Source organism: Dermacentor silvarum, chromosome 3, assembly GCF_013339745.2.
Source record: "Dermacentor silvarum isolate Dsil-2018 chromosome 3, BIME_Dsil_1.4, whole genome shotgun sequence".
NCBI classification, from domain to species: Eukaryota; Metazoa; Arthropoda; class Arachnida; order Ixodida; family Ixodidae; genus Dermacentor; species Dermacentor silvarum.
This window is the reverse complement of record NC_051156.1, coordinates 66,187,347-66,200,834: the sequence shown is the minus strand read 5'-3', so window position 1 is coordinate 66,200,834 and position 13,488 is coordinate 66,187,347. Positions and strand designations below refer to the sequence as shown.

At 49.3% G+C, this 13,488-nt stretch overlaps 1 protein-coding gene across 1 annotated transcript; it reads right to left on the bottom strand.

The window, feature by feature from the left end:
* Positions 1-10,990: 10,990 nt before the first annotated feature.
* Positions 10,991-12,784, bottom strand: LOC119444447 (organic cation transporter protein). Its single transcript, XM_037708848.1, has one exon. The coding sequence runs from the start codon at positions 12,782-12,784 to the stop codon at positions 10,991-10,993; it is 1,794 nt and encodes a 597-aa protein (XP_037564776.1).
* Positions 12,785-13,488: the final 704 nt, after the last annotated feature.

Sequence of the window (13,488 nt, the reverse complement as noted above, 5' to 3'; positions counted from 1 at the left end):
TGTGTAATTACTGAACGTGCAATAGAATTTGTGTTGTGAACTTTAATCTTAGCGCCAGCCTGGCTCGTCCATGGCTGTGCGTGTGCTGTAATTATACATACTATCCCCACTGAATATTTTGAAAGGCGTAAAAGCCGACTCCACATTAAATTATTAAGATCGACAACAAAATTAGTGTAGCTTGCACTATAGTGGTGCAAGGCTGAAGAAGCAGCGGAGCTGATCGGCACCTAGCTGGTCCTGGCCTTACGGGTTGTGCTTTTCCGGAATTCTATCCGGATCCGGAATCAGTAAGCTAATCGATCAATAATCAATTATGAATTAGGTATTCGCAGCGTATTGGATACGTATTTAGGCTAGGCTAAGCACTACCAAGTCATCCCCAGCATTTTCCCGGAATTTATTGATTATTGATCGAATATTGATAAGCTATTGATTAACTATCGATTATCTATCGCAAGGTATTGGTCACGTATTTGGGTTATGCTAAGGACTGCCTCTTCATCCCCAGCATTTGGTGGAATGTACAAGGTACTGGCCACATATTTGGGCTAGACTAAGCATTACCAAGTAATCTGCAGCATTTTCCGGAATTTTCCATATTAGCTAATGATTGGCTATCCATTGGTCATCGATGACTTACTAAGCTTTAGTAGTACCAACTAAGCTTTGCTAGACTTAGCCAGGCTCAGCTTCGCTAGTTCACAGGGGAATGTGCCATTGCGCTTGGACCTTTCCTGCACTACCGCCAGGATCGGCCCATATTTTACAGTGAAGCTGTATACCTCTACCAGTCAAGGAAATTTTCGTGTCATTGGCGTAAGCAAAAAATTCGGGGTAGCTTGCACTAGTGGCGCAAGGCTAAAATCACAGCGGAGCTGATCGATTCCTAGCTGGTCCTGGCTTACGAAGTGATGCTAACTTATAAGAAGTAATGTCAAGTGATGCTAAGTTATACGAAGTGTATAAGAATTTCGTGGTAGCCCGTGGCATCGGGGAACACCTCGTGAAGCACTTGCAGTCCGAGCACAGGTAGGGGAAGTAGGGCGAAAGATATGTACAGTGTACGGGCGGCATACAGCAGACGACACGCAGGGATGACGTCACGGCCCATGCGCAGTAGCGCGCAGCTGGTGGGAGCTCGGCCGAGCCTCCTGCTGCAGTCACGGACACCGCAAGCGTTCGTCGCTAATACGGGGAAGCGGCAGAGCGCGGTTAGCGTCGGTAGCACCTGTGCGCATTGCCTCGTTGGTGCTGCTAAAATTTGTTTCTCTGTCTCTCTCTCTCGCTCTTATTTTCTCTTTCCCGAGTATAGCGCGCGACGCTCCGCGAGGTGGTTGCTAGGCAACGCAGTGGCAGTCAGCACACATTACGGCCGGCTTAAAGAGCCCCGCTGTTAAAGACATCACGATTAGTAACGCCACTCCCGAAACAGTACTTACGCATGCACACTCAGTCACACTCCGTTTTGTTGGGGAATCTGTTGTCATTTGGGCCGTTGCTCTTCGCGAAAAAAGTTCTTGTCAATGTGCATTCATTAGTGTTGAATGCTCCCGCATTCATCGTCGTCGCCTTTCACAGCTGGCTGCGTTGCCGCTCATCCTTCCAGCGTACCATTTCACTTCTCTTCCGTCGTCGTAATGGGGAGGCCACGTTTACGGGGTTATGAGCCATTGCTTAAGGCAGTATGAGCCCATTAGAGGTGCATCACTGCATGCTTCGCACCTCCCCAGGTTTCACGTTAGTAATAATAATAATATACTGGGTTTTACGTGCCAAAACCACCATCTGATTAAGGCCGTAGTGGGGGACTCCGGATTAATTTGGAACACCTGGGTTTTTTTTAACGTGCACCTAAATCCAAGTACACGGGTGTTTTCTGCATTTCGCCTCCATCGAATTGCGGCCGCCGTGGCTGGGATTCGACCCCGCGGCCTCGTGCTCAGCAGCCCAACACCGTTTCACGTTATTGGAACTGTATTTCGCTCAACGGGTCATTTGACAGTTACGCATAGAATTTAATTCACCGCTCAAACCGAGTCTACGACTTAACTCGTGCTAACTGTAATAACTAATAAAAACTGAAACACTAAGAAAGGCGTCCATAATGGCCAAATTTCTGAGGGTGTTAGAGAAAAAGTTATGGTTTCACATCGTGAAGTTCAGCACTCGTTTTCAAAAGAAAAACCACAAAACAAGCATCAAAACCACATGACGGATCACAAGGGGCGTGTGAACAATGGGGGCACCCTCCGACGCGTTCCGGTAAAGATTATATTTGCAGATGCTTCGAAAGGGGTTGACGTCGTTCAATACCCTCATGTGAAGTGCAAACCGTCTAATGTATGCTAATGACGACTGCGAATAATGCGAAACACGTTCCTTTTCCCGCGTGTGTTTCCCGCTAAACATTACGGTTGCGTAAGCTACTCTCAGTGGAAAAGCACTCAACAGCATACAAATCACGTAGTGACGTCACCGCGGTCTAGCAAATCATACAGTTCATTCCTGGCTACCATGGGTCGACCACGGAAAGTAAAGGTGCCAGAAGAGCAGCGTGAGTATAATGTCGTTGTGAAGTAATAAAGGGTGTGGCTAAGTACGATTCACTTGTCTCTGGTTTAACTCTTTGTAGAGCCACGTGTGTTAATTCAAGTGACGTCACAATGAGCAATCGATGTGGTTGTCGTTTACAGCTTCGCTGTCTAACACCTTCACTGTGTGGATTGAAGCCACAGTTCTTTGGATTAAGCAGACACATTACGCCAGGCTTAAAGAGCTCCGCTGTTAATAATGCTTGGAAAACAAATTGACAATGCTTTTTATTTCCAGTCAAAGCATTAAATGTGCTATTGTAGAACATTCATTACGATATATAGTTTGCACGTTCGCTTTGGAAGCTTGATAAGCAGTCCCGTCTCGCAGCGGAAGTAACAGAACCTTGAAATGGGATAGAGAGAGAAGAGACTTTATTTGCACCCGTCCACTAGATGACGGGGTAGAGGCTTCAGCCTAAACCCACACTCATCCTCCCTAACCGTCGACCGGGATCCCTTGGGACGCGGCGGCGGTCAGGGCGAGACCGATGACTTGCCGTTGTGCATTTTCTTCTTCGTTGAGTAGCAAGGACTCCCAGGATTCTCTGCATCTATCTGGCTCACCAAAGTTAGGACAGGTCCAAGCCATGGGGACTAAGTCCGCTATACGATTACAATGCGTACACCGAGGGCTATACACCGAGGGATGCCATTTGCTCAACAGTTGTGGGTTCGGAAATACCCCTGTTTGCAGTTTCCTCCACATAACTTCCTCGCTTTTGGTAAGGTTCTTATCCGCTCTCGGGTAAGTCTTACGCCCCAGCTTATAATGGTTAAGAATTTCTTGAAAAGTGCTCAGATCGTCAGCGGTCTGTAGGGGTTCCTCGCTTGGGGGTGTTGTCGAGACAGCGCTGGGATAATTCATTGGGAAAATTGCGCGTGAAGGCCGAAACCAACCGACTGCAACTACATTTGACCGCAGAACTTTACATAGTTGCTTATTCTTTAGATTGTTCCGTCGGTAAAAGCATACCGCACTACAACTGTGGCGTTTTCGTATATTGCGAGTAGCTTGAACAACCAGAAAGTTGGGACGACATCCGTAGGCCATGTCTTCCCGTGAGGGACACCTCGTAGTATTTATAAACTCGAAGCGGGCGTGAATAACGGAAAGAACACAAAAGTACGTACAATCAGCACCAGAAGCCAACGTAAAAAAAGTGTCGCGTGATTACCAACGTGTCGCGAGAACAAACGCGTAGAAATCAGAGAACCGAATCTGACCTACGAGTTTTTATTTGCTGTGTTCACGTGTCGGTGCTGATGGTTCGTACCGCTTGCGCAATCCACGGCTCTACTCAATTAGTTGCACTGTTCGAGGCTATTTGAGCCAACATTTAAGACAAAAAAGTGCCTGCAAACGTTGTGTTGTGGGACCAACACCCTTTCCCAAAACAAATCGCGAAATAGCTCTAGGCGCAATTTTGACGGAAAATCACAGCGATCGCTGCGACGTTGCGACGCTGCGACGAACCGGTTGATCGCAGCCTAAAAGCGCGGGGTTGGCACTGCAACTGCGATTTTCGTCGCATACGATGGAAATCGCACTTGCGGTTCGATGAAAATCGCATCATCTGTAACAGCCTTTACACTGTGGAGGATACGGCCGAGTGGGGCGGACTGGGACGGTGCCCGTAACGCTCCACCCATGTCACTGCGGCGCAGCAGTTTAAATTTGGTTTTGGACGTACACGTAGACCCCCTAATTCCTGTTTTCGAGCCTACTGCGCGCTTAACTCAGAGGCTTAATTCTAGACTCAATTCTAGAGGAATTCTAGCGTAACTTCAGAACTGAAGTTACGCTGGAGTTGCTCTAGAATTGGTATGCGGCAATGGTGATCACTGTCGCTCCAACTGTGGCGTTAAATCCGTTAAACGTATAGTCAAAGTAGTTCAAAGAAACTGCGTATGGTTTTCTGTGTGCATCGCTTTCGCCTCGTTTGCAGCCCAAGAATGCATAGCAGCGTGTCAGTCTTCCGTTAATATTCAGAAGAAGGCTTGTGAAGCGCGTTTCACACTTCCACAACTGCAAACATGACAAACGCCACGTTGTTGCTACGTGCCAACTTGCATTCTGCATGCTTGCGTTCAAGTTACTATAACTGTGCACAAATTCTACACACGACAACGAAGCATAGGAGCACGCAGACCACCGTACGGTAGCGCCAGTAATACTTTAGCGACACTGAACTTAGACATCGTAACAAGCGCTGATGGACGGGAACACAAAGAAGAGACAAGTAGACTGGACGGGCGCTACGTCTAACGCCCGTCCAGTCTACTTGTCTCTTCTTTGTGTTCCCGTCCATCAGCGCTTGTTACAATGTCCAAAGCGCCCGTCAAGTCTACTTGTCTTTTCTTTGTGTTCCCGTCCATCAGCGCTTGCTACGATGTGTAAGTTCAGTTACAACCAACTAGCCCAAATTTCTGCTTTAAATATTTAGGGACACCACTGTCTTGCGCCGGACTGCGGGCTAACGACAGCTGCTACATACCGGAAGTACAAATGTGAATGTTTATGCCGACACTTTCAACGCAGTGGTATTTCGGAACATTCATATACGTGAAGTATCATGAACCTTCTTTCTGATCGTGCAGGAAGTTTTATTGACGGCGAGGCGTACAGACATCCAGCCAATTGTCGTTTTGGGGCACTATTGAGGGCCGCCAATTGGCTTCCCAAGTCCAGTTCCGAGAGTCGAGCCTCCCACAATCAATTGCCGAGTGTGTCGTTAAGTAGCGGCGAGACGGAGTCTTCCAGACGCTGCGTGCATTGGTAAGTGATGTGTTCCAGTGTCGGGGTGTAGTCCCACCACGGACATCTGTCGCTGTGTTTGTCGGGAAACATTTTGTGGAGTCTATGTAAGTGTGGGTAGGTGTTTGGTAGGTGTTGGGTAGTGCTTGCCTGTCGCCTGTTGAGCTATTCATCCCTATTACGCTGCTTCCGTTCAAAGGGGTGAGGTGGAGATTTGGTTCGACTAGGAAGACAAACAAAAGCTCCGCCTCACCCCTTTGAACAGAAGCAGCGTAATAGGGATGAAAGAGGAAGGCTGCCTTTCTGTGCCATTTGTTTGGAATAACCGACATCCCCTTGACGGGGCAGATGCAGCCCTCCACGCGGTTGCCAGGCGGCGGAACGCATGTGCAATGTAATGTCATCTCCTCCAGTGCCCTCTCTCCCGCCTCATCGCAGCTCTCCGCGTCGCGACCCCCTTGCACCCTCTGCACCAGCGGCCAACGACCCGCATTCGCAGGCCGGCTTCCTCTCTCTACGTTCCACTGCTGCGGGCGAAGAAGTATGAGCGTATGAGCCATTGCTCGTAAATGGCACCGCCTTCCCACATCCGATTGTGAGGTATTCGGTGATACCGCACGAGCAGCAGCCAGCGGCAGAAGCAGCAGACGGTATCCGCGCTCTGGAAATGCCTGGATGGTTCGCAATTAAACTTCGCTTTAAAGATACCTTCAAAGGCTGTCTAACCTGCACTGACGAAGAAATGCATTCTATGAACATAATTTAGAAGTATCGCTGATGGCGGTACCCTAACATTAGCGCCGCGCCAACTGACTGAAGAATGCATACATATTTTATTCCAGACAACGTGCCGAAGGTTCGACAGGGCTATAAGACTATCTATATCTGCTTAGTAACGAACAACTTGAGCACTAAAGAGGGACGATGAAAGTAAACAAACACAAGCGCTATAACGAACAAAAAAGAAGTTTCATTTAGGCAACGCGCTGGACGTGGTAGACATGTATCCACCCACGCTCGAAGGCGCACCCGCTACCTCGGGCTATAAACGAGCCTTAAAAACCAGAAGCAACACGGCTCCCCCAGGCAGTTGGTGCGCGCAGCCAGACGCCGGCGTGGGCAGAGCCGGTACAGCATGCAGGAGCATCCATCGCATATGATAAATAAAGATAAAATGCTGCTACATTGCGAAGCACATGATGAACGCCCGGGTATAGCCAAGGAGTTGCACGTGATATATAGAAGCGCTTGTCATGTCTTGGGAAGATTTGGCCGGTGTCAAAAGAACTCTCTGTTGCTTCTGGAGTGTGTGGTGTATGATGTATGAGTTGCTCAGAGAGGCAGCATGTGCGAAGTTTTTAGAGCGCAGCTCTTGGGCGCCCTTTCCGAACGAACGAGCACGGCGAAGGGTGAAAGAGCAAACGCGGATCCTAGCGGGGCATGAAAGACGGAAGTAGCGAAGAGAGTGCGAGGAGCGAAAGGGGAGGAAGATTCATGAGGCGGGAAGCGGAAGAGGTGGGTATGGCGAAAGCGTGAGAAGAAAACCGCAGTGCCGTGCACGATGTGTTCTGCTGTGTCGATGGCTACAAGACGGCGCCAGAGTCGCGCGCGTCGTCTGTTAAACGATGACGCCAACGATACCATATTCGGAAACAAAGCGCTGCATGAGCTGAGCTCTTTCTGCGGCGGCTGCTGTAAATTACGCCAGCGCGTCACCCAGGCGCTGCCTCTTCCGATTAGCGGGGCAGTGGCGCTGCACTTCGCTCTGTTTGCAACGTTACACACGAGACAAATTGTCCGAGCCAGCCAATATATGGCGAAATGCAAACGCGTATAGAGCTGCGCTAAATTCGGATAAGGTAATCGCCGGTGAATTTTTTCCGTGTTTTATCAAGAATGTCATTTTTATTGCGATGTAGATATTTTTGTCAAAGCACCCAAACATTCACTCAAATGCCTTTTTTTTACTGCGAAAACCACACAACACCCTTATGCGACGCGAACGCTGAAAAAAACCAGTCGTCGTATTTACCACGCCACGAACCGTCTGACGCACGCGCGAGATGTCCCTGAAACCTCCTCGCAGCCCGTAACTACGCTGCCAGGCCACCAGACAAACGGGAATTCCCGAGCACGTGCGCATTAGGCCTTAGGCGATTTTGAGTAATCGGATATGATGATGATGATGATTTAATGGCATCTACTTTGAAACGGGGTGGTAACAAATGGTCACCTAACATGGGGCGCTATAACGTAAAATGGTTCCAAACTGTTTTGATTCGAAACTCCTGACGTCAAATTTACGTAACCACCGACGGAAGCCTCGGGCGGTGACCCGCAGCGTTGTCTGAACAACCCAATGAAACACTCTCCTCGTTTATAGGAGGTCACCTATGTTCGCTTTCAAAACCAATAACATTGTCTACACTCAGCGGTTTTTCTTACCTAATTCGCTGACAAGAGGCGAGGAGCACGCTATAGTGGAGAGGGCTTCGGTGGGGCCGAACCAGCACAGTGAAAATAGATAACCGCACGAAGAGGTTGGTGCCGGCTTCTCCGATTGGTCCGCTTCGCCATACTTAGCTTGCGGTGGCTGGTAGACTATCGCGGCGGCGTGCAACGGAAGGATAAGAATGCCTCTAAAACGGATCCTCAGCAAGGAAGAGTTGGCAGAGCGATGTCGTATACGTGCCGAAAGGGCTCGATAACGTTTTACTGCCACGCAAAAAGGTTTATCATGCGCAAATAAATACATGCTCACCGGCAGGTTCGAGTAGCGAGGGCCTGAGCGATTGGCGGACAGCCATGTTCTATTCCTTTCGGAACGGGGCAGTCTGTGGCTATTCAGAAAAACTTTCAGTTTTGTTCGGCATATTAATGCATTTTTTTCGCGCACACGTGGTGAGTTTCCGCGGTTTTGTGAGGTCGAGCGACAGACAGGTGAAGTGGGCGTGCCCAGAAAACACTGGACCAATAGCAGAGGTCTAATGGTGAAAAGGCATCGAATCAGGAATGACTATTTTTCTTTTGTGCGGTTTATTCATGCATAATCAGTGTGTACACGTTATACCAGATGAGGAGCTATCGCGGTTGTCATGACGTCACGTGAGAGACAGGCGAAGTAGGGAGTGGCCCGAAAATGCTTTAACCAATCGTGGAGGCTGATTGCAGAAATTGGGATCAAAACAGTTTATAATCATTTAACGTTATAGCGCCCCTGCTTCATTTAATCAGCTATAATATACATGTTACTTGTCTAGCATTTTTGTATACCTCTCATTATTCTTTTTCTTTTTTCCCCAAAATCTACCTAGTACTGCTACCCATTACTGTAAGAGATCATGTCGTATCAATCTCTTCCCTGCTTTTTTTTCCACCAGTACTCTCATCGCCTCTTCCTTGTCTGTACGGCTGATCGGTTGATGTTTCCTTCCACTTTAAACCCAAGCGCTTCAGGAAGTTGTACCTTACCTATGGTTCTCGCTGGGTGAATCTCCTCGCATTCCATTAGGATATGCTGAGTGGTCTCCAGATCTTTACTGGAGCATGCACAAGCCTCATCTAGTTGTGAATATTTGCTCCGGTATGTTTTGGTTCTTAGGCAACCGGATCTAGCCTCAAATAGCCAGGCGTTGCAGCTTGTGTTATCGTACAGATTTTCCCTTCTAATTTCTTTCTTCTCATTCTTGTAAATCTCAATGCTCCTTTTTATTTCCATTCTTTGCATCCAATTCACTGTCTCTATTTCTCTCACTTTCTTTCTGATGGCACCTAGTTGTCTATTTACCCTTACAATTACCCTCTACTAGATCGGTTGATAACTTCCTTGACCTCTTCCGCCATTCTGTGGCCACGCTTTTCCGGTACAGATACATATGCACTTTAGCCGCCCATTTATTTTCATCCATGTTCCTGAGCCTTTCTTCGAAACTAATTTTGCTCTGTGCTTCTCTGACTTCAAAAGAGGCCCAACCCATGTCGCCCTGCACTACCTCATTTGTGATTTTAACGTGGGTTCCCAAAGCCAACCGGCCTACTGATCTTTGGTTAACTTCCAACCCCGACAAGATATCTCATTTTAAGCATAGAATGGCATTTGGGAACGTTAGAGACGGCACCATTACTCCTTTCCAGATTCCACGCACCACTTCAGACTTATTGTGGCCCCACAGTGCTCTGCGTTTTATTATTAATCCAACGTTAGGAAACGCCATCTGCCAGGCGTACGAGCTAGTTTTGGTTACGCAAACCACCTTGGATAACGCTTCACCTATATACTGCTAGTACCGGGAAAAACACGTTGGACCCCCCCAACCAAAGCTATTCTCTTTAACGTGATGCCGTTGTGTTGCGATTGAGAGCACGTATAAGTGCTCTCAATCGTGCTTCGAAAGCACAAATTCCTCGAGGGATTCCTATCAGAAAATAACTGATAGGCAACGGCGTTGGCTGTGCATCAGCACCTATTTTAAGAGGATCTAAATCCGCCGTGATACTAACTGATAAGAGATAGGACGGTGCTGCACCCGAAAGACAAGAATCTCGTCGGGTTTTCTAAAGACGTGCATGCAAGATTCGCTGCTTGTAAACACGACTGAAAACGCTGCGATCCGTATGCGGAAGCGCCCAGTGATGTAATTTGTTTCACGGCCGTTCTTTGTAATCCGAAACAAAGAGCTACGTAAAAGAAGGTCGTGCATAAAACATGTCAGCATCGGCAGTTGCACGTAAGCATGTCATTGGCTGCGCGCACCGACAGCTTCCACCACGTGATTGCGCTGCAGCCACGATTGTGACAGACGGCGCATCATCGCGACGCGAAGCAATGATTTAGCAGCGTCAGCAGCCTGTGGCGTGGCAGTACGGCAAGGTCGTGGGCGGGATACGTATGCCGCGCCGAGGTGAGGCCTAGTTGCCTGTACGTGTGAACGCTTGCTCGGACAGTGTTTCGAGTTCATGTTGCTTCAAAGTTCATGAAATAAATATAATTTTGCTGTGGCAAGGCCATTTGTGTCTTGTGCTTGCGGCTGGCAGAGTACTGCGCCGGGAACGCGAACTGAAGCAAGAGCAATTTTCAGCTTACCGGGCATTCTTGAGAACACTGCACAACTGTGCAAGTAGGATTTATGCCTTAAAACAAATATTTCAAATCTTCCATTAGAAAAAAAAGTAAATAAATAGCAATTCGAAAAATGGTCTGAGCAACTGAAGACGACTACGAAAATTATGCTGCTCGTCCTGCCTGTCAATAAAGTGTGGCACTCTTATAAATTGTGGTTCAAGTTAGGTGAAACAGTCAATTGCGCCTAACTTGAACCACGACCGATCACCTATCACAGTGTACGAAGATAGAGAAACGAGTTCTTAAAATAAATTAGCTGATAACGCCCTGTACAATGAAAGAGAAATCAACGGCAACGATAATTATATTCTACTTACAGATTGGACTTCAGCATAGCGTTTATGCAAAGTATATGGTATACATTCTAAAGTGTCAACCGAAGTTTTTAAGCATTGTTATATCGGCTATTCCTGAGCATACTTTGAACTTGGCACCGAGAGAGTTCAATACAGGACAGAATCATGGGTGAAAAAATTAAACAAGGACAGGCGCACTCTGTCGCGACAGGTTATTCATTTACCAGTTCCCTCGAATCTTGGACGGACGCACAGCGAACTGCTCCGGCATCTTATTCACTCTTGCCTTCTTCCTGGAGGCCCCGCGCACATCCGCTATTGACGCTTTGGGCTCAACCTCGGCAGCCACCGATACCGCGGTTAAGCACGGAGGCTGTCCACCGCTCGAAGGGCTCGGTTTCGAGGGCAATGACGTGGTGGCCAAAGTATGCACACTTCTTGCAGGGTAGGCATCCTCCGAAAGCATGTACATGGTGGCTATAGCAGTTATCGCCATTAACACCGTTTCCGCGACGAGCCCACTGTCTTCATGCTTGTTGAGGATACCGGGGAACGCTACTAGTCCAATCACATTGCCCACCAAGAAGGAAGCTAGGCCTACGCCGGAACCGGTGCACCGCGACTCCGTGGGAAACACGGCGAAAGTGAGGTAGAATTCCAAAACGACCAGAAGTATGTACGCAAGGCGCATCACGATCAACAGCGCCGTGGGCAAGGCTGTGTCGTAGTTGGTGTAGGCGGAGAATAGCAGTGCCGACAAACTGCTGAACACGAGAGCGCAGTATGACGTCACGTTCCTTGCACGCCGGCCGTTCTCCAGGCGGGGCCACACAGCGACGAGCAAGGGCGCGATGCCAACATCCATCAAGGGGCGTACGTACATGCTACGCGCGGTGGGGCGGCTGGTGTTGTAGTGGAAAGAAGTCAAGCCCAGGACGGTCCAGATGAAAGCGGTGAGCACATACGTCTGTCTGAGTTGCGGTCTCTTCAGGCTGCTACCTTGGCTTGTCGCGGTGGTTCCGTGAGGTAGTTGCTGTGCCCTGTGCATGTGTCTCTGGAAGAATTCGTGGCAGTGGCTTACGGGGACTTCGTTCCTGTTGGCTACTCTCACTGCGACGCGCCTGGCTTCGTCCTCACGGTGCGCAGCGATCAGCCAAGATGGAGATTCGTCGAGTACGCTAAAAGCGACGAGGAGAACCAAGGCAAACAATGCCAGGAGCATGTGCGATGCCGACCAGCTCACTTTCCACAGGTGCGCCAAAGATAGAAACACCCGGGAGATGACAAACGAAAGAGCCGAGCCGACGGTGGTGTAAAGCAGTCGGCGGGTCGTGGTAGTTATCTCGTAGAGCAGCACCCAGATGACGAAGAGGCCAGCCGACGCTGCCGCTGCGACTGTACGTACAACTATAAATGTCTGCAGGTCGGTCGCAACGCTGGTCGCCGCGAGCGTGAGAAGCAGAGCCGTGAGCGCCAGGAATCCCACCATCTTGCGGCCAATGCGGTCGGCTATAGGGCCCAGGGTCAGAAGGGCGATGGTCGTGGCGAAGAGTTGCGCAGCCTGGGCGGCGTCGGCCAGATGACGCCGCTGGCAGACAACGCTCCACTCACTGACCGCGGTGTTGCCGTGCTGGTTCAGGTCGAACTCCCATTCAACGCAAGGTTCTACGCGGGCCCAAGTGCCACCCTCCGGCGGAACGCGCACCGTGCAGCGGCTGTAGCTTCCGTTGAGGTAACGTGGAATTGCGAGCTCCTTCCACGCAGACACGCTCATGTTGGAGAAAGCGTTCGGGCGGCGGCACCAGTGGTCCATCTCGAGCCACGACATCCGGAAGAGTTGGTTCTGGGCAGAGTTGATGGCACCGGTGAAAACGCTGATGATCAGTACTCGTTTCTGAAAGGCTCCCTCGCCGAACGGAATGTTATCATCGTCGATTTCATCCTGTGCCGCTAGATATGAGTTTTCTTCTGACACTGCGATCGGTTCCCCGAGCACTGGCTTGTTCGGCAACATGGTCGCTTTCTTCTCCTTCTTCTTTACGCTCTGTTTTTATGGCTCACACCCACAACTCGAACTATAGCAAAGATATGCCGAAAATCTGTCGCAAAATTTATCAAAAGATATTTTCATCTGTGCCCTAAAGCAAAAAGTAAGCCACTTCCACGACATGAAATCTGTCGAAACAGCGGAGGTGTGGTTGTCTTCTTTTTTGGTGGGCTTTCTTGGTGTTTTACTGTGGTTGTCTTCGTTTTGGGCTATCGTTTTGGTAGCTAGACCCGAAGGAACGTTTTCTCTCGATGTCGTGTTGGCTTTTCACCACTGGCGCTTGGCTTCGGCTTCCTTCTGTCGAAGCTCGGGGTTGACTTGCCTCCGCTGGCACTTGTCTTCGGCCTCCTCCTCTCGAAGCTTGGGGTTGGCTCGACGTCGTCGCTTCCGCTGTCATGCCAGCTCCCGCTAGCGCTCGCGTCGAGCGGCTTCCATAGGGAGGTACCCTAAAGCGGTTCCTCAGGACCACCAATAAAGTTATTTGCCGGTTGTCATCCGCGACCGAACGATCCGTTGTCTTCCACGGCCTAACCAGGTGTTTGACTATGCTAGCATGCAGTAAAGAAAGTAAACAAAAAAGAACCACTTATGCAAGCATCAAGCAAACACCCACGCAATGGGCTTGACTTCAAGACGTAAAATACTTGAACAAACGCGTCAGATACAAATCA